Source organism: Hemiscyllium ocellatum, chromosome 37, assembly GCF_020745735.1.
Source record: "Hemiscyllium ocellatum isolate sHemOce1 chromosome 37, sHemOce1.pat.X.cur, whole genome shotgun sequence".
Lineage (NCBI taxonomy): Eukaryota > Metazoa > Chordata > Chondrichthyes > Orectolobiformes > Hemiscylliidae > Hemiscyllium > Hemiscyllium ocellatum.
In genome coordinates, this window is record NC_083437.1 from 9,223,071 (window position 1) to 9,243,545 (window position 20,475).

Here is a 20,475-nt window from a genome sequence, read left to right on the forward strand (position 1 = left end):
ATCAGGTCAACTTCAAATGGTACAATAGGGATGAAACTGAAAAGACTTGAAAAGAGCCTTTGCACAATATGTTGATTGTCTATCTGAAGCCTTTTTTTCCCATCCCAATAGGCTATGGTTTTTACAGCAATAATTCTGTCCATGGTTTCTATGGCAATAACAAATCAAAGCATTGCTGTTGGTTGCTGTCCAGAAACCGAATCACCAAGTTAACAAACTATTCAAATGTAAAATGATTCTATATCCCAACAGTCCTTCAAAAAAAATTCTCAAATTGCTTAAGTGTGTACTAGTTTAGAAGCAAAGCAGAAAAGACAAAGAATTTTAAGACTGATCAAATAAATGTCAAAAGCCTGTTAAAATACCTGTTTTCAACATGTTAATTTTACAACAATAATTTAGTGAAAAAAAACAGCTAAAAATTTAGAGCTGCCATTGGAGTCAGTATGTGTGTGTAGTCAGGTCAGGGAATTTAGCATGAGTCTGAGGATATCCAGAGTTTTTGGGTGAGAGTTGTTATTGGTAATTTGGACTCTGGTAGAGATCAAGATAATTTTTGTTTTGTCAAGAATGGCGCTTCAGATTTTTTCAAGGGCTACATTTTCATTCTTATTTACTCATTTGTGACATGATGCAATTATGTACTAATAGTATTTGTACTGACGTATGGGACATTTGGACTGTAACGAAAAGGGAAATATAAATTCAATAACTCAATAATGATCAAATCTTCCATTAAACATAAACCAACAATACATAAGAAACTAATTTCTGAGACACCATGGTATTTAAATTGGCACAAGACAACGGGTATAAGGCCATTTTTCCCCAAATTAACCAATACACACAAAAAGCCATCACTGTAAATATACACTGCACAGATCAGTGAGATCATAGTTAATGCTTTTCTCATTCACATGCACAAAGCTGAGAAATCCTAACTTGACATTTAGGATTTTCTCAACCTCAGGCTTCAAGTTAACAAGTGACACAATTAATTACAACAGAATACACACTATTCCTCATATAGTTTTCCTGAACATATACAGCCTTAAGCTAGATTTCCCACGTGCATTTGCAAGGAATTTATTACAAAGTTTGGGAGAAGATTTGTAGCTCGGGTGCTCGTTTTTTTTTTAGATTAGATTACTTACAATGTGGAAACAGGCCCTTCGGCCCAACAAGTCCACACCGACCTGCCGGAGCGCAATCCACCCATACCCCTACATATACCCCTTACCTAACACTATGGGCAATTTAGCATGGCCAATTCACCTGACCCGCACATCTTTGGACTGTGGGAGGAAACCGGAGCACCCGGAGGAAACCCACGCAGACACGGGGAGAACGTGCAAACTCCACACAGTCAGTCGCCTGAGGCGGGAATTGAACCCAGGTCCCTGGCGCTGTGAGGCAGCAGTGCTAACCACTATGCCACCGTGCCGCCCCTCGTTGTTGTGGTTCTGTTCGCCGAGCTGGGAGTTTTTGTTGCAAACGTTTCGTCCCCTTTCTAGGTGACATCCTCAGTGCTCCTCAGTGGGAGCCTCCTGTGAAGCGCTTCTGTGATGTTTCCTTCGGCATTTATTGTGGCTTGTCTCTGCCGCTTCTGGTTGTTAGTTGCTGTCCGCTGCAGTGGCCGGTATATTGGGTCCAGGTCGATGTGTTTGTTGATAGAATCAGTGGATGAGTGCCATGCCTCAGGGAATTCCCTGGCTGTTCTCTGTTTGGCTTGCGCTATAATAGTAGTGTTGTCTCAGTCAAATTCATGTTGCTTGTCGTCTGTGTGTGTGGCTACTAAGGATAGCTGATCGTGTCGTTTCGTGGCTAGTTGGTGTTCGTGGATGCGGGTTGTTAGCTGTCTTCCTGTTTGTCCTATGTAGTGTTTTGTGCAGTCCTTGCATGGGATTTTGTACACTACATTGGTTTTGCACATCCACGAACACCAACTAGCCACGAAACGACACGACCAGCTATCCTTAGTAGCCACACACACAGACGACAAACAACATTAATTCAACTGGGACAACACTACTATTATAGCGCAAGCCAAACAGAGAACAGATAGGGAATTCCCTGAGGCATGGCACTCATCCACTGATTCTATCAACAAACACATTGACCTGGACCCAATATATCAGTCACTGCAGCGGACAGCAACTGACAACCGGAAGCGGCAGAGACAAGCCACGATAAATGCCGAAGGAAACATGACAGAAGCGCTTCACAGGAGGCTCCCACTGAGGAGCACTGAGGATGTCACCTAGAAAGGGGACGAAACGTTTGCAACAAAAACTCCCAGCTCGGTGAACAGAACCACAACAGGAATTTATTACCTTAGTGATTATAGGTTTTCCTGACTCAGATTTAGCAAAGTAATCCTTTGGTGGCAGATTTTAAACTGTCTCCACATCCTTGCAGTCTACCTCCCCTCACTGCCCTTGCCTCCCTCTCCCCAATATCCTCTTAGACACTCCTACACTCCTCAATCAGGGCTACCCTTCCTTTTTTCATTTTTAGAACATAGAACATAGAAAAATACAGCGCAGTACAGGCCCTTCGGTCCTCGATGTTGCGCCGACCAAAGTCTACCTAACCTACACTAGCCCAATAACCTCCATATGCTTATCCAATGCCCGCTTAAATGACCATAAAGAGGGAGAGTCCACCACTGCTACTGGCAGGGCATTCCATGAACACTCAACCCGCTGAGTAAAGAATCTACCCCTAACATCTGTCCTATACCTACCACCTCTTAATTTAAAACTGTGTCCCCTAGTAACAGCTGACTCCATTAACAGAAAAAGGTTCTCAGTGTCTACCCTATCTAAACCCCTAATCATCTTGTACACCTCTATCAAATCTCCCCTAAACCTTCTTTTCTCCAATGAGAACAGCCCCAAGTGCCTCAGCCTTTCCTCATACGATCTTCCTACCATGCCAGGCAACATCCTGGTAAACCTCCTCTGCACTCGTTCCAATACCTCCACATCCTTCCTATAGTATGGCGACCAAAACTGCACACAATACTCCAGATAAGGCCGCACCAGAGTCTTATACAACTGCTACATGACCTCAGGACTCCGAAACTCAATTCCTCTACCAATAAAGCCCAGTACACCATATGCCTTCTTCACAGCTCTATTTACCTGGGTGGCAACTTTCAGAGATCTGTGTACATGGACACCAAGATCCCTCTGCTCATCCACACTACCAAGTAGCCTACCATTAGCCCAGTAATTTGAATTCCGGGTTCCATTGTTAATGACCAATCTACATCAGATATTAAACAATGGGGCAATACCAGGGTTAAGTCTCAAGCAGCTAGCGCACACATCCAATACCAGAATCAGTAGTAGGGACATTCATCTACTGTCCCAGGCATACAAACCAGCCCATTAGAAGCTTAAACTTCCCGAGCAATTTCAACATAAATGCACGCATCAGACTTCTGATGATCCCAAGGCACAACGTTTGTTACTGTTAGCATTAAAAGATTAGCCCACAATAATTAAAGGAACAGCCTATTTTGGGCTGATCCAACTATAATTTGCACAGAACCAATAAACTAACAAAGGCTGGCCTTAACTGTAAGAATTCCTCTTTGTGTTACTTTATTTTAAAAAGAAAGATCGAATAAAAGAACATTTTAACCAGCTTTTGGCTAATATAATGTTCCAAAAGGGTTTAGAAAGGCATATGGGAACCTGGGGTTTATACCGAGAGGCAAGCAGTACAAAACAACAAAGTTATAAAGCAACAGTAGAAACACTAGTTTGAACTTTGTGGAATAGCTAGAAGAACTGTTCCTATTGGCAGAAGAGTCAAGAACCAGGGACCATAGATTTAAGGTATCTGACAAAACGAAACCAAAAAGGCTGGGAGCACCACTTTACATAAAAGAAGTTAAAGGAGGCAGAATCAATTGTGTCTTCCTGGTTGTCCTATGTAGTGTTTTGTGCAGTCCGTGCATGGGATTTTGAACCACCCCAACACACACAAAACAAGTTGCATCAAGACACTGTTCAAAAGGGCCACAATACACTGCAGTACACCAGAACTGCAAAAAAAGAGGAAGAAGAACACCTATACAATGTATTCGCCAAAAACGAATAACCCCGCAATTTCATCATCAGATGCCTAAGGGAAAGACAATGGAATGAGGACATGCCACAACCCAAAGGACTAGCCACACTATCATACATCAAAAACATTTCTGAACTGACAGCCAGACTACTGCGACCACTAGGACTCATAACAACACACAAACCAACAGCCACTCTCAGACAACAACTCACCAGGACGAAGGACCCGATACCAAGAATGAGCAAAATCAATGTAGTGTACAAAATCCCATGCAAGGACTGCACAAAACACTACATAGGACAAACAGGAAGACAGCTAACAGTCCGCATCCATGAACACCAACTAGCCACGAAGCGACATGACCAGCTATCCTTAGTAGCCACACACTCAGATGACAAGCAACATGAGTTCGACTGGGACAACACTACCATTATAGGACAAGCCACACAGAGAACAGCCAGGGAATCCCTAGAGGCATGGCACTCATCCACAGATTCAATCAATAAGCACATGGACCTGGACCCAATATACAGGCCACTGCAGTGGACAGCTGGAACTGACAACCGGAAGTGGTAGGTACAAATCACTATAAATGCCGGAGGAAACATCACAGAAGCACTGCACAGGAGGCTCCCAAGCAGTGAAGATGTCACCTAGACAGGGGATGAAACGTCAGCAACACAAATTCCCAGCTCAGCGAACAGAACACAACAGATTTGATTGGATTACAACATCCTTTGACTTACCATTGCAACTTTTCATCTTGAGGTGTTCCTGCAGGTCCTCTTTTGCTACTGCCTCACCACAACGATGACATTTCCCAAAACTGTCTTTCTTGTCACACTCGGTCAGCCTGTGCTCTGTGAGCGTGGCTATTTCTACCACCTAGACAGAAAGTTTGGACATGGAAGTGATAGTCAGGACGAAAAGGCGGTCTTACAGTCAACTAAAAACAGATGAGATTAGTGGTGTTTTCAGTTACCAACACAGGGTGACAAAATCATCATGCGCTGGGCTGAAAAATACAAATTCAATAGTGGTATGTGATTTCAACAGGTTTCAGATTAAACAAAAAATTTTTAAGTGTGAAGTGCACATACATCAAAATCATCATTTATGCCGAGAGACAGCTTTGTCACAATTTTGTCACTTTTGTTATCAAGACAATTGAACCAGTTTGGAAGAGAGTCAAACACAAGAATATTTTGTCCCACATTTTTGTTTTACTAAATTTATGATATGATATATTTTGAAAATTATAACTTAACACAAGATTGAGAATCATGACATATTTTAAGCTATGAAGCAGAACCTTCTTTATCCTTTCTACAATGTTAAACTCACCAAAATAATAATTCACCAACTAGACTAAACATTCCAGGAACAGTTACTGCTCAGTGACAGCTGCATAGCAATGGGTTCAAAGGTGTTTAAAAAGATTACAAAAAGCTTTTGTTTGCCCAAAGACGTATGCTGCACAGAGTTGCAAGAGGGATCACCTCAGCGAAAGCTGGTCTGTATTCCACCTATAAATTCGTTCAGACGGAAAGTACTGAATACCCATAATCATTAATTAATCTGGAGACAGAATCTTGTTAGCAATGTAGGATGAGGTGTACAAGAAATGACTCCAGCTGCAGCTTCTGGAATGCTAGATTTCTGATCTAGAACGGGCTGGGGACATTGTGAAGTATCTGCAAAGCTGAGAGTATTATGGATAACATGTTCAGGGAGGTGATCACTCTGTAGGCCAAGACTCCACAGGCTTGGAGGGAATGAATGATCACCAGACTGAGAAAGAGGTCTAGGCAGGCATTGCAGAAATCACATGGACATGTCCCTGAAAAACAGATATACCAATGTGGATATTGTTGGGGGAAGGAATAGCCTCTCAGAGGAAAGTAGCAGGAGCAACGTTCATTGCACCACAGTTGCCTCTGCTACACAAGAGAGCAGGAATAAGTTTGGGAAGGTTATAATAATAGGAGATTCAGTTGTAAAGAGAACAAACTGACATTTCTGTGGTCACAAATGAGTGTCCAGGATGATATGCTGCCTCCCAAGGGTATCTTGGAGCCACTAAACAACATTCTGGAGTGGGATGGTGATCAGCATTAGAATATTTTGGTACCATTAACATAGGTGAGAAAAGGATGAGGATCTTCAAAGCAGAATAGAGGGTGTTAGGAAGTAAATTAAAAAGCATAGATGAATCAATACAGGGAGATGGTAAAGAGGGGCAAACTAAAAGACAAAATAGAAAGAAAGAAAAGTGATAGGGAGAGAACTACAAAACAATGAAAACAGGATTAAAAATGCTAAGAAGTGAGACTTAAGGCCTTCTATCCTAAAGCATGGAGTATTAACAATTTAGTGGATTAATTAGTTGCTCAAATAGATACAAATATCCATTATCGTCAGAAACAGGGGAAGTGAAAATGAGCAGACCAATAGCATATAACAGACTAATTTAACACACATTTTGGTTCTGTCTTCACAAAGGAGGACATAAATAACATTCCAAAAATGTTCACTTTATCTAATCCTGTCACTGTTTTCCAACCGCCGTAGCATTTTCCTTATCAATGATGTCAGACTCACTGGTCTGTAATTCTCTGCTTCTTATCAAACTGTCTTTTTTTGAAAATATTAGGGTTACATTAGTTACCTTCCAATACATAGCAGCTGTTCCAGAATAAATAAAATCTTCAAAGATTATCACCATTGCAACCACAATTTCTAGGGCCACTTCCTTAAGTACTCTGGAATGTAGATATGTCATAACCTTTAATCCAATCAATTTACGCAACACTATTTTCCGAGAAATCACTACACTGATTTTCTTTAGTTCCTCCCTCTCACCACAGCATGTGTTCCCCAATAGTTTTGGGATGTTATTTATGTCTTCCTTTGGAAAAACAATACTAAAATATGAATTCAATTAGTCTGTCAGCTCTTTGTTGCTCATTTTCGCTTACCCTGTTTTTGATGTAATGGATACCTAAAAATGCTTTTACAATCAGTTCAAATGATTTAAGAACCTCGAATCCCAATCCCATTCCTGTGCACGTATAAAGCCCTGTGTAAGCAACTAGAAGACACACAATCTGGCTGTATAACCAAACACTCTGGGAAAAGAACAGGGTAAGTCACAGGAAAAGAAAGCAATAACCTGAAAATTTGACAAAATCAAGTGCAATGATATTTTACAAAAAAATTGTGCTCAGATGCTTTGTACTAGTTTGTTTCCTAATGTTTATTGGTTCCTCAAATCCATTAATGTGTTTTTATCAAACAATTCAAATGGCATTTTCTGAAGAACCCTGAAAATCCTTTGTACCTCTGATGTAAAATACTAGAGTTTGTTAAACTTCAGGAAAAGGAAGAAAAAAATGGGAATCCAAGCAAATTGATATGCTGCAATATATCATGCTAGGGTCTGGCAATCAAGGCATTTTTTAGAGTGAGCTTGTGGAGCATTGGGAAGGAGGGGAGATGTGGTGGGAGGAGGAAAAGTGAAGTGGGGAGGGCATTTCAATAGAGTCATGCAGCTTGGCTGTACTGTGTTTGAGCTATGATCTTGGGGATCTTCTTACTGAAACAGATACTGAAAATAGCAGCTAGCATGGTAGTACTGCTGGCAGGAAACACCTTGAGGTGTGGTAGTATATGGTTTATAGAACTCCGAAATTAAAGGAGATGGTGATTGAAGTATTCAGATAAAGCGCTATGGAAGCTATCTCAAGTACTGATAATGGCCCAGGATAAGTGCCAGGGTTATCAGATGGTTTAAGTGAGGGGAAGGAGAGGTATCTCAAGAACTCCTTGGACATTCAGAGATGTCCAGTAATCGGAAGGAGTCTAACAGCATGAGATGGTGTAATCCATAACTTTAGGATAGAGATGAGGAGAAATTTCCTCACTCAAAGAGTGGTGAGCCTGTAGAATTCTCTGCAACAGAAAGCAGTTGAAGCTATAACAGTGAAGTTTTCAATATGGAGGTAGATATACTTGAAAGAGCTAAAGTGGGAATAGGGCACTGAGGTGGGTCAGTCATGTTAATCATTTCATTGTGAAATAAGAAATTTTTCATCATTTATTATTTGAAAGTTATTGTTGACTTGAACAACAGGAAGAACTTGAAATCTGGACACCTGTGAACAAAACCTACAACTCTCCTTTCAAATTAATTTAATCATGTTGCAGACTTATACTACCGTTTAGCCTGTCTTTTAAGACCAACGGCCCTGTTGTCCTCATTCACTCTCGCACGTTGTTGAAATATCAAACTCCTTATTGAGTAAGGAGCAGAAATCAGACTTGACTCAATATAAATTAAGTCAAAAGATAAAACGTGCATTTTAATTCATATCATTTGACACAACATATAATCAAATATCGCTTGTAAGTACCCATTTTCCAAAGCTTTTCATCTTACACTCATTCAAACAATTCTCAAGAAGTATCAACCCAAAAAGAAATCAAGATTTATCGTGCATGACAGGAGTGTGCTGATTGGTTGGCATGGACTTAGATTGGTGGAATCTCTGCAACAAAGCCATGACCAACATTTTGGATTAAAGTCTTTTCCTAAAGCTTTAGTCTTCGGGCATGGAGGCTCGATATAGTCATAACGAAAATCATCAGATGACAGTTCCTAGCAGAAACCCTAAAACTCCATGATCTGGTATTCTACACCATGCATTCACCTACTATGCCATGGATAGGAATGCTCCATAAAGCACTAATATGTTTAAGAATGCAGCAAAAATAATGGAATTCTCGACAAACCTTAGATCGTGACCAAGGTCAGCTGTCGAACAAAACTCATTTAGAGAACACACAGATTAGCTTGTTCAAGGAACACTGAATAAATTGCATTCCACTCTCTAGCCAAGACTTTCAACTACAACTTAGAAAATTTTACCTTCCCCACTTGTCACTGCTAGAAGTCGTGAATCTCAACAAGAAACTATATTTATAAATATATTCAATTTTAAGAATGAGCACCCAACATAATTTCATGTTCAATAATCTACAGATCAAAACTCATTTATTTGAAGACCCGTTGACCCAACTGGAAAAAGTTTGAGGCTACCAGCGCATGCGTTTGGTCGACAGACCAAGGTGATATATTACTATCTACCAAGACCTGTGCAAAATTACACACAAACTCTCGACAAACTAATTAAAAAACTGAAATAACCAGCTTAAGTGGGTTTTTGTGCCTGAATGCAACAGGACATTATAAACAGAATCAACAAAAACACAATCAACAGTCAGTGCATATTGTAAGTATTACATTTACATGTGGCACATAAAGGTATTTTAAAACCTGACCACAAACATAATTGACCACTGTAAGTCCTACTGGATAAGTCTGGATAGAAAAGCAAAACTTTATAATACATTCTACATACCTGCTTGCAATGTTCACAACGTCTCAACATCGGACAGTGCTTCCAATAATGGATGTCCAGACCTTCATCTGTGAACATTTCATTTCTCTCTCCACAGAAAATACATAAACTGTGAAGAGGAAATTAGATATCACAATCTCAGTCTATAAGCAAAAGCAAAGAACTATAATTTTACCATTTATACAAATGCAGGCTGATCTCTGGATTTTCTAGTGTTTGCATCAACATAGTGAGATCATACTGCTTGCCAAGTCTTTGCACAAAGATTTGAACTTGAATGTAATATTAATTTGAAAGAAATGAACCCAAGTCCAACTGGGAAACACATTCAAAAACTGAATGAACTACAAGTTAGTATCGACAGCAACATCTGAAAACATAAAAAATGCACAGGGCACAAAATGCAGACCTCAATCACATTTAGTAACCAATCCACCTGAACTGTCTACCCTCCTACGGGCAAAACTCCCCGAATCGAAGAAACAGCGTAGTAGAACAAAATACCATTACTATCCAACTATACAGAATGGATCTAGTGCATGACATGCCTATTAATAAGCTATAAGGTTTATTATGCAGCTTGCAGTATTTTGATTCTCTATGCTTGCTATGTTCCATTTCCATATTTTGTTTTTGCCAAAATCCTCACAGGCAATAAGTTAAGAGAGAAGATCTGGCATTACCCAAAACACACAAAAATGTAAATTCCCCCGAAGCATTCCAAAATGTTTAGGAGAGAGATTGTTTAATAACAAGTGTATTGATTCCAGTTAGGTAGAAATCCTGAGAATTTCCCCCGTCTAACAATATTGTGGGTATACCAACACCATGTGGACTGCAGCAGTTCAAGGAGGCTGCTCACAGTCACTTTCTCAAAGGCAATTTAGCATAAGTAATGGTGGCCCAGCCAGTGGCTCCCACATCCTTTGAGTGAATTAAAAAAATATACAGAAGAGATGTGAATCACGTATTTGTGTGAACTATCTTGTCAGAATTTCTTCTGGGACTTCAGATATCATGATGCATGACAATTCATTACTCTGCAAAACTTATAATGGAATGTTATTTGAACTAAACATTTAATTTCTACTCGTTTCCTGGTTTTAAAGCTGGGAATACATAACATGATATGTACAGTTTACCCAAAGGAGTTAGGAAGCTAGTATATACAAAATGATTTTTAGATATATTTGGCACAGTGCTGAATTTTGGTGACATGGGGCATTTGACCCAGAACTCAGAGTTGGCATGAGGACTCAGTGTATGCAGTGATTTTGCAGTGTGGATTGGGAATTTTTTGATCATGAAGCAATGTGGAGAATACATTGGATATTTGGCAGTACTGAGGAGAACAATTCAGAAGGTATGGGGAACTGGAATATGGGTCTTGGGTTACTAACATTTGTTCTAACTGTTTACAAATGAGGGGAAGGGGCAATCCAAATCTGGCAGACCTGGTGGAAGGTCAAAGATATTCTGGATCTGGGAGCACTGCTTTGTATAAAAATCTAGATCAATATTAAATTTAATGTTTTGAGAGTTATTCCAAGAAATGTATCTTCTGCAAATCATTTAGTTTATCTGTTTCTTTATTTCCTTTACATGTGTCTATAAGGTTTAACCATCTTGTGGTAGGTAGGAACGTTAGTAGTATTTACATTTTCTAATCAACAAAACATTGACAGTAACTTTCATGTCAAAATTCATGCTTTAAAAAAAACAAAAATTGGAAAGCTACAGATTTCTCTCATTTTAATACTCTCTAAAATTCTTGCTGCACTCACAATCGGAAACTAAAGCTAGAAACAGGAGATTGATATTTTGTCTCGCTCAAACAAACTTAATTTCAACGTGCTTGATTAATTCTATGTTTAAAATTTGTCTAGGTTTTATTCAAATAATGAAACAGGCTTTCCTAAGAGATTGAGGGGGATGCATATGCCTGATATAAATTCTATTATACATCCTGAGTAAGCATACAAAGTTCACACACCTTAACTGCAAGTCTCCCTCGAGTCATGAGTCTGTTGTTTGGTCAATAAAACTGAGCTTCAATTTTTCATAAGAGGCTAACTGCTCTAAATTTTAAAATACTTGAATAGAAGTATAAACCGAAGAAGATGATACAAAGATAGGTGGAGAGGCAGGTAGAATTGAGGATTCAGGGAGGCTGCAGAAAGATTTAGACAGGCTACAAGAGTGGGCAAAGAAGTGACAGATGGATTACAACATGGGAAAGTGTGAGGTCATGCACTTCAGTAAGAAGAATAGAGACATGGAATATTTTCTAAATGGGGAGAAAATTCAGAAATGTGAAGTGCAAAGGGACTTGGAAATCCTAGTCCAGGTTTCTCTCAAGATAAACTTGAAGGTTGAGTCAGTAGTTAAGGAGGCAAATACAATGTTGTCATTCATCTCAAAGGACTAAAACATAAAAGCAAGGATGTCCTTCTGAGGCTTTATAAGGCTCTGGTCAGGCCACATTTAGAGTATTGTGTGCAATTTTGGGCCCCATACCTCAGGAATGATGTAATAGCTCTGGAGTGGATCCATTCGAATGATCCCAGCAATGAAGTGCTGAACAGGGACGTTTGAGGACTCTGGGACTATACTCGATGGGAGTTTAGAAGGATGAAGGAGGAATCTGGTTGAAACTTTCAGAATACCGAATGGCCTAGACTGAATGGATGTTAGGAAGATGTTGCCACTGGCAGGAGAGAGGAAGACTGAAGAGCACAGCCTTAGAGTAAAGGGAAGAACTTTTAGAACAGAGATAAGGAGAAATGCCTTGAACTAGAGAATGGTGAATCTGTGGACTTCATTGCCACAGAAAAAGCTGTGGAGTCCAGCTCGCTGAGTATATTTAAAATAGCGATAGATAAGTTCTTGATTGCCAGGGGGGGTCAAAGGTTATGGGGAGAAAGTGGGAAAATGAGGCTGTAAAACCTATCAGACATGACTGAATGGTGGAGCAGACTCAACAGGCCGAATGCCTAATATCTGCTCCTACGTCTTACGGTCTTATTAAGAAATAGAAATCATTGCGAGATTGCATTGACTTGTTTAGAAAGTTAGGTTGGATTAATAAGTATTCTAAGTGGTTCAAATGGTTCATAAAGAAAACATGATTGATATACTAATTTGCTTCAAGAATACAGCAAGAGCTTCCAATATAATTACACAAAGAAACTTGAAAAATTACACTGAATTTGTGCCAACTGCTTATAAAGCCACTTCTGATTATCATGAAGTTTAGTTACACCTTCCTACAGAACCAAAATTCAGTTCTGAAGAAGGGTCACTGGATACAAAATGTCAATTTTGCTTTTTCTCCACAGATGCTGTCAGACTTGCTGAGCTTTTCCAGCATTTTCTGTTTGTGAACTAACTGATCAGATGTAGTTTCAAGTACTAGAACCTAATGGACTAAATGCATTGAATTCATCAACAGGCTTGAAATTTATCCTGATCGATTGCATGAAAGGCCATTATAAACATTCCAGCTCTTTTGTCTTTTCCAATACAACACATGCCAGAATATTTATGATAACGATGTCAATGAGTAAAATCATAGATTATAAAACAGGTACAAGGTGACCTTGACAATTAGGGGTACTTCAGAAAATCTTTCAATTATTTTTATAAATAAAATTCACCGTTATGTAGTGTCAAATAGTAAGGGAATAAAGCTACTTAGTTCTTTTTTCTTGTGTTCTTGGACAGCTTGCATTTGATCACAACTTCCAAGTGTTTTATGTTCATCATGGAAAAAGAAATTGATGGCTTGTGAAAAAAATACTGAATTTGGTTAAGACAGATTTTATTAAAATAAGGCAGGATCTGGACTGGGAACAGCTCCTGGAGGGTGAAACTACAGAATAAAAAGTGCAGTGCTGGAAAAGCACAGTGGGCCAGGCAGCATCTGAACAGCAGGAGAGTTGACGTTTCGAGCATAAGCTTTTCATCTGAAATGATGGGGTGGCCCAAAGAGATTGAGAGATAAATGGGAGGGGCAATGGGGTTTGGGGAAGGTAGCTGGGAATGCAATAGGTGGATGAAGGTGTGGGTGAAGGTGATAGATTGGAGAGGACGGTGCAGTGAATAGGTGGGAAGGAAGATGGATAGGTAGGTCAGTTTAAGAGGAAGGTGCCGGTTTGGAAGGCTGGATCAGGAATAAGGTGGGGGATGATAAATGAGGAAATTAGTGAAATCCACATTGATCCTGTGTGGTAGGAGGGTCCCAAGGCAGAAGATGAGGCATTCTTCCCACAGGTGTCAGGTGGTTAGATCTTGGTGGTGGAGGATGCCCAGTACTTGCATGTTCTTGGTGGAGTGGGAGGGGGAGTTAAAGTGTTCGGCCACAGGGTGATAGGGTTGCTCGAAACAATTCTGGAGAACCCTGAATATCTAGGAATATTCAAGACTGGATAAAAAGGAAAAGAGAGTCATCTAACAAGTACGAAGGTAGTAAAACAATGGAGGGTCTCAAGGAGTACAGAAAGTCTGGGGGTAACTTAAGAAAGCAATTACGAAAGCAAAAAGGAGACATGAAAAAATGCTAGTGGACAAGATCATGAGAAATCAAGAGGGCAACCTGTGCATGATGCTGAAGGACATTGGGGGAGATTGTTCAATGAGCGCTTCACATCTATCTTTACTCAGGAGGATGATGATGCAAACACAGAATTTGAGAAGCTGGACTGTAAAATTCTTGAGCAGATGATATAAGAAGTAAGAAGGTATTGGCAGAGGAGAGCTGGTGTGGTCCCACTTTAAAAGGAGGACAACAGAGATAGATGAGGGAACTATCAACCATGAGTCAGGTTTCAGTGGCAGGGAAATATTGGAGAAAATTGTGAAGGAGGAAAATTAATCTCCACTTTGAAATCCAAGGTTTGATCAGATCAGCAAAGTTTTTGAAGAGGAATCTCACCCCTTACAAATTTGGTGGAACTTCTTTTGAGGAAGAGATAGCTAAGTGTCTGGATGAGAGCAGGGAAATTGATGTAGTTTAAATGGATTTCAACAAAACCTTTAAAAGGGTCCTGCATGGGAACCTGTTAAAGAAGGTAAAAGCTTATGGGATTCAGAGTAACTTGGAAGTTGTATCCAAAATTGATAGGAGATAGGGGGTGGTGATAGAATGCGGTTTGTGTGATTGGAGCCCGGAATGCAAGTTGCATACCACAGGCTGGATAAGCTTGGGTTGTTTTCTTTGGAGCAGAGAACGTTGATGATGGACTCATAAAGTGTATAAGATTAGAAGGGGTATGGACAGGGTGAATAGAATGCAGCCATTTCCCTCAGTCGAAGAGTCAATAACAAGGGGATACAATTTTAAAGTGATTGGCAGGAGATTTCTAAGGGATTTCAGAAAAAAAAACTTTCACCCAGCGGCTGTCAAGGATTTGAAATGCACTGTCCGGGAAGGTAGTTGAGGCCTTACAGCCTTTTAAAAAAAACTTGGAAGAACACTTGAAGTATCAAGGTTAATATTCAAGGTTAAGGGCAAGGTGTGGGAAAACGTGACTAGTGTGTTGTCGAATATAGCAGTACAGATTTTAAGAGGCAAATGGCCTCTTATGTATTGAATGATTCTATTATTCTAGCTTCCACATGTCGGTCTTTGAGCTTTCCTTTCTCACCAGATTTCTTCAAGGACTTCACCTCAGAGACAACAAAGGATGAGTGATTTTTTTTCAAAGCATTATGATGATAGAGCTAGAGGGGATTTGCAGGTTGTTTCAGTTTCATGCATCCACTTTTTCTATCCTTCTAGATGGTAGAGAGAGTAGCTCTGGAAGGTGATCAAAGAAGCCTTGACGACATGTTGCTGCACTGAGACTTCGAAATATGACACACACCCATCACTATGTGACAGTGTGAGAACTCAGTATTTAAAATGGTGGATGGGATCTGATCAAATGGGGTGTCTGAGATGGTGCCAGGATTCTTGCTTGAAATTGTTCTAGCAAGCCAGTGGAGAATATTAACATCACACCCTGACTTCAGAACATAGGAGAAAGTGTACACCATTTAGCTCCTTGAGCCTGTACCACCATTCAATGAGATCCAAGCTCAGCTGTGGCCTCACTCCACATACTTACCTTGGCTCACATCCCTTAGTATCTGAGTTAACAAAAATATCTATTTCAGATGTAAAATTAACAACTGATCCTACGTCTACTGCCATTTGTGGAAGAGAGTTCCAAACATCTATCACCCTCTGCTTTTAAGAAGTCCTCTCTAACTTCACGTGAATGTTCTGGCCCAAATTCTCAGACAATGCCTCCTACCAGTGGAAATAGTTTACGTTTATTGACCCTGTCCTTTTCCTGTAAATACTTTGAAGACTTGGATCACCTCTAAATATTCAAAATTCTAGAGAAAGCAAGCCTAATTGTTACTCAAACTAAATTCTCCTCATAATATAACCTCTGAAGTACATTGTACTTCCTCCAAGGACAATAAATCTTTCTTGTGACTTGTAAATGAAGGACAGGTGTTGGGCAGTCAGATGGTGACTTACTTGATGCAGAAGTCCTAACCTGAGTTGATCTGCTCCTGTTAGCACAACATTTGTATGGCATTACATTTTAAGTTTCTTGTCAAATGTCAGGTCCTGGTATGAGAATAGATGTCAGGTTAAGATCCAGAGGGTGAGTGTGTTCTAGGGAGGTAGTTGGAGGTGAGAGAGGTATGGGGCCTGCTGAATGCATTCATTCATCTAACTTTACCTGAGGAACTACTTATTTAACATCATCAGAACTTTTGGAAAGTTCCAGGGGTTGGGAATTGCCCAATGGAATCTTCAATTTCCAAGCTAATTCCTTCAGAGTCTGTTATGAGGATTACACAGGATTTTTCCATGCACAACTCCCATCTATGTTGGAAGAATAACTGGATGGCCATCAGAAAATCCAGGCCTTCATTTTTATCGGAGCTTGGCCTACAAATCTGCTGACATATGGGCAGTGCCATTTCAGTTGCTATTTTTGCAATGTGCTATATTGGCTACAAACTGCCAAGAGGTCTTGAAATAGACTATAAAAATCAAAAGTCTTTCTTTGCTTCAGTGAGCAAGATTATCAGTGTACCCAATTCTCAGTGATTTTCAGCTTATCTATTGGCATCATGTGGTTGAATATAATTCCAATATTGAGCCTTGGGTCAACAAACATATAGCAATCATTTGTAATGACTTTACCAGAGAGTGACAGCAATACATATATTTTATCTCAAGGAATCCGCATCCTCATTTCACAATGAAGACAACGGAAGAATGCACATTCATTTATGTGGGGGCAGGGTAAATAGAAAAGGACAAAGGCTCACACATAAATAAATAACCTGATGTTAACATGAGAATTACAATGCTGTAATAGAGTTTTATGGATCAGATGACAACTTTAACCTGACAACAGATACAAAATTAGACAAAAAAAGGAACATTTCTGTTGGCAAGCAGTTGCCAAATTAGAAGTGATAAAAGTGGATTCAATCTGACAAACTCTTGATAACTCTCTGAAGACAATGAATGTATAAAATATTCATTTTAAAAATTTATAAAACATTTGATAAAATAAGGCAGTCATTTTCCTGTGGAGGAGAAAGTGAGGTCTGCAGATGCTGGAGATCAGAGCTGAAAATGTGTTGCTGGAAAAGCGCAGCAGGTCAGGCAGCATCCAAGGAACAGGAGATTCGACGTTTCGGGCATACGCCCTTCTTTCCTGAAGAAGGGCTTATGCCCGAAACTTTAAATCTCCTGTTCCTTGGATGCTGCCTGACCTGCTGCGCTTTTCCAGCAACACATTTTCAGCAGTCATTTTCCTGTCCATACCGTGCCAAATAAAACCCTGTTCAACCCAGGTCAGTAAGACAGTAGCTGATTCACAGCTTCAGCCAAAAATAACATTTGATTTAAAATATGATGACTTTTTGTCATAATGTGGATGGCACAGTGGAAACGAGTCTGGGTGGGTTCCTCTTCAGAGGGTCGGTGTGGACTTGTCGGGCTAAAGGGCCGGTTTCTAAACTATAGGTAATCTAATCTAATCTGCCCAAAGTTTGAATTATGAACTGTCTTTGGGGTAGATTTTATGCCAGAGTTATCACTGTCGACAAATGGCCCAAACTTTTCACACCAGTTGATCCACAGAACTGCTTGTTTGCTTTCAAGCTACAGTAAAATATTCCACTCTCTCATCCTAAGCTAAAGGCCTGAAATAAACCAGCCGAGCTTTTACATTTAAATACAAAACAACATGTGAATGAATAAAGTTAAAAATCACACAACACCAGGTTATAGTCCAACAGGTTTAATTGGAAGCACACTAGCTTTCGGAGCGACACTCCTTCATCAGGTGATTGTGGAGGGCTCGATCGTAATACAGAATTTATAGCAAAAATTTGCAGTGTGATGTAACTGAAATTATACATCGAAAAGTTGATTGTTTGTTAACAGATGAAAGGCTTAACAGACAATCAATTTTTCAATGTATAATTTCAGTTACGTCACACTGCAAATTTTTGCTATAAATTCTGTGTTACGATCGAGCCCTTCACAATCACCTGATGAAGGAGCGTCGCTCTGAAAGCTAGTGTGCTTCCAATTAAACCTGCTGGACTACAACCTGGTGTTGTGTGATTTTTAACTTTGTACACCCCAGTCAAACACCAGCATCTCCAAATTGTGAATGAATAGACATCGCAGGCAAAGCTTCCGAGCAACTGTGGCCTTGCAACTACTTACAAAGGTACTTCACATCCATCTAAAATGCTTTATGCCATGATAAATAATAAATGCAGCTTGAAGGGACAAATACAAAAACAACCATGCAAAATAACTGAATTTCAAAAGCAACCATCAACCTCAAATTCTCCACAACTCCCTTCAAAATTTCAGTTACTGGGAGTGTAAGTGGCACTCATGCTCCCAAGTGACCTTTGTGTATATGAAGATACTGAACCTAATTAGATCAAACGAGTTTAGTTGAAAATGTTTTGTGAACAAGTAAGGATATGTGGACTTACTTATCTAAATAATTCGTAACTGAGGACTGATCATCTCTCATCTCTGCATGTGGGGCTGAAGCTTTATTCCCACGATCTATTAAAAAAAATGAAAATCTACAATAAATACTTCCAAAATAGTTAATTTATGCTCAAACAAATTTCAAAACAACATGCGTTTTACCTTCTATTTACCTTATTCGGATTGTATTATAGACCCCTCAGTAGTCAGAGGGAAATTGAGAATCAAATTTGTAAGGAGATGTCAGTAATCTGTAAGAATAATAGGGTGGTTATGGATTTTAACTTTCCAAACATATATTGGGATTGCTATTGTGTTAGGGCTTAGATGGACAGGAATTTGTTACATATGTACAAGAAAACTTTCTTGATTCACTATTTGGATGTACCAACCAGAGAAGGTGCAAAACTTGACCTACTCTTGGGAAATAAGGCAGGGCAGGTAACTGAGGTGTCAGTGGGGGAGTACTTTGGGGCTAGCAACCATAATCCTATTAGTTTTAAAATAACGATGGAAAAAGATAGACCAGATCTAATAGTTGAAGTTCTAAATTGGAGAAAGGCCAACTTTGATGGTATGAGACAAGAACTTTCAAAAGCTGATTGGGGGTGGATGTTTGCAGGTAAAATAATAGCTGGAAAATGGGAAGCCTTCAGAAATGAGATAACGAGAGTCCAGAGACAGTATATTACTGTTTGGGTGAAAGGAAAGGCTGGTACGTACAGGGAATGCTGGATGACTAAAGAAATTGAGGGCTTGCTTAAGAAAAAGAAAGAAGCATAGGCCAGGTATAGATAGGACAGATCGAGTGAATCCTTAGAAGAGTATAAAGGCAGTACTTCAGAGGGAAATCAGGAGAGCAAAAAGAGGACATGAGATAGCTTTGGCAAATAAAGTTAAGGAGAATCCAAAGGGTTCTTACAAATGTATTAAGGATAAAAGGGTAACTAGGGAGAGAACAGGCCCCTCAAAGATCAGCAAGATGGGCTTTGTGTGGACCTGTAGAAAGTGGGGGAGATACTAAACAAGTATTTTGCATCAATATTTACTGTGGAAAAGGACATGGAAGATATAGAATGTAGGGGAATAGATGGTGACATCTTGAAAAATATCTATGCTACTGAGGAGGAAGTGCTGGATGCCTTGAAATGCATAAAAGTGGATAAATCCCCAGGACCTGATCACATGTATCCTTGAACTCTGTGGGAAGCTAGGGAAGTGATTGCTGGGCCTCTTGCTGAGAAATTTGTATCATCGATAGTTACAGGTGAGGTGCCGGAGGACTGGAAGTTGGCTGACGTGGTGCCACTGTTCAAGAAAGGTGGTAAGGACAAGCCAGGGAACTATAGACCAGTAAGCCTGACGTCAGTGGTGGGTAAGCTGTTGGAGGGAACCTGAGGGACAGGATTTACATGTATTTGGAAAGACAAGACTGATTAGGAATAGTCAACATGGCTTTGTGTATGGGAAATCACGTCTCACAAACTTGATTGAGCTTTTTGACGAAGTAATAAAGAGGATTGATGAGGACAGAGCAGTAGATGTGATCTACATGGACTTCAGTAAGGTGTTTGACAACCATGGGAGACTGGTTAGCAAGGTTAAATTTCATGGAATGCAGGGAGAAGTAGCTATTTGGATACAGAACTGGCTCAAAGGTAGAAGACAGAGGGTGGTGGTGGAGGGTTGCTTTTCAGACTGGAGGCCTATGACTAGTGGAGTGCCACAAGGATAGGTCCCCTACTTTTCATCATTTATATAAATGATTTGGACGTGAACATAAGAATCTGGATTAGTGGTGCTGGAAGAGCACAGCAGTTCAGGCAGCATCCAAAGTGCAGCGAAATCGATGTTTCGGGCAAAAGTCCTTCATCAGGAATCTGTGAACATAAGGAAGTATAGTTTGCAGATGACAACAAATTTGGAGGTATAGTGGAC

At 39.9% G+C, this 20,475-nt stretch overlaps 1 protein-coding gene and 1 non-coding gene across 5 annotated transcripts in view; both read right to left on the reverse strand.

Moving 5' to 3' along the window:
• The window catches only part of cep104 (centrosomal protein 104), a 204,252-nt gene that overhangs the window by 42,488 nt on the left and 141,289 nt on the right, over positions 1 to 20,475 (reverse strand). For all 4 annotated transcript variants that reach the window (XM_060851889.1, XM_060851886.1, XM_060851888.1 and 1 more), the window contains 3 exons: positions 18,537 to 18,612; positions 9,504 to 9,612; positions 4,830 to 4,968 (listed from right to left, as the gene is read on the reverse strand). In XM_060851889.1, coding sequence (XP_060707872.1) covers positions 4,830 to 4,968; positions 9,504 to 9,612; positions 18,537 to 18,612 — 324 coding nt within the window. The remainder of the gene's footprint in view (positions 1 to 4,829; positions 4,969 to 9,503; positions 9,613 to 18,536; positions 18,613 to 20,475) is intronic.
• LOC132833844 (small nucleolar RNA U109) lies at positions 8,279 to 8,409 on the reverse strand. The gene has a single exon (XR_009647118.1). It is a non-coding gene; the product is annotated as a small nucleolar RNA U109 (small nucleolar RNA).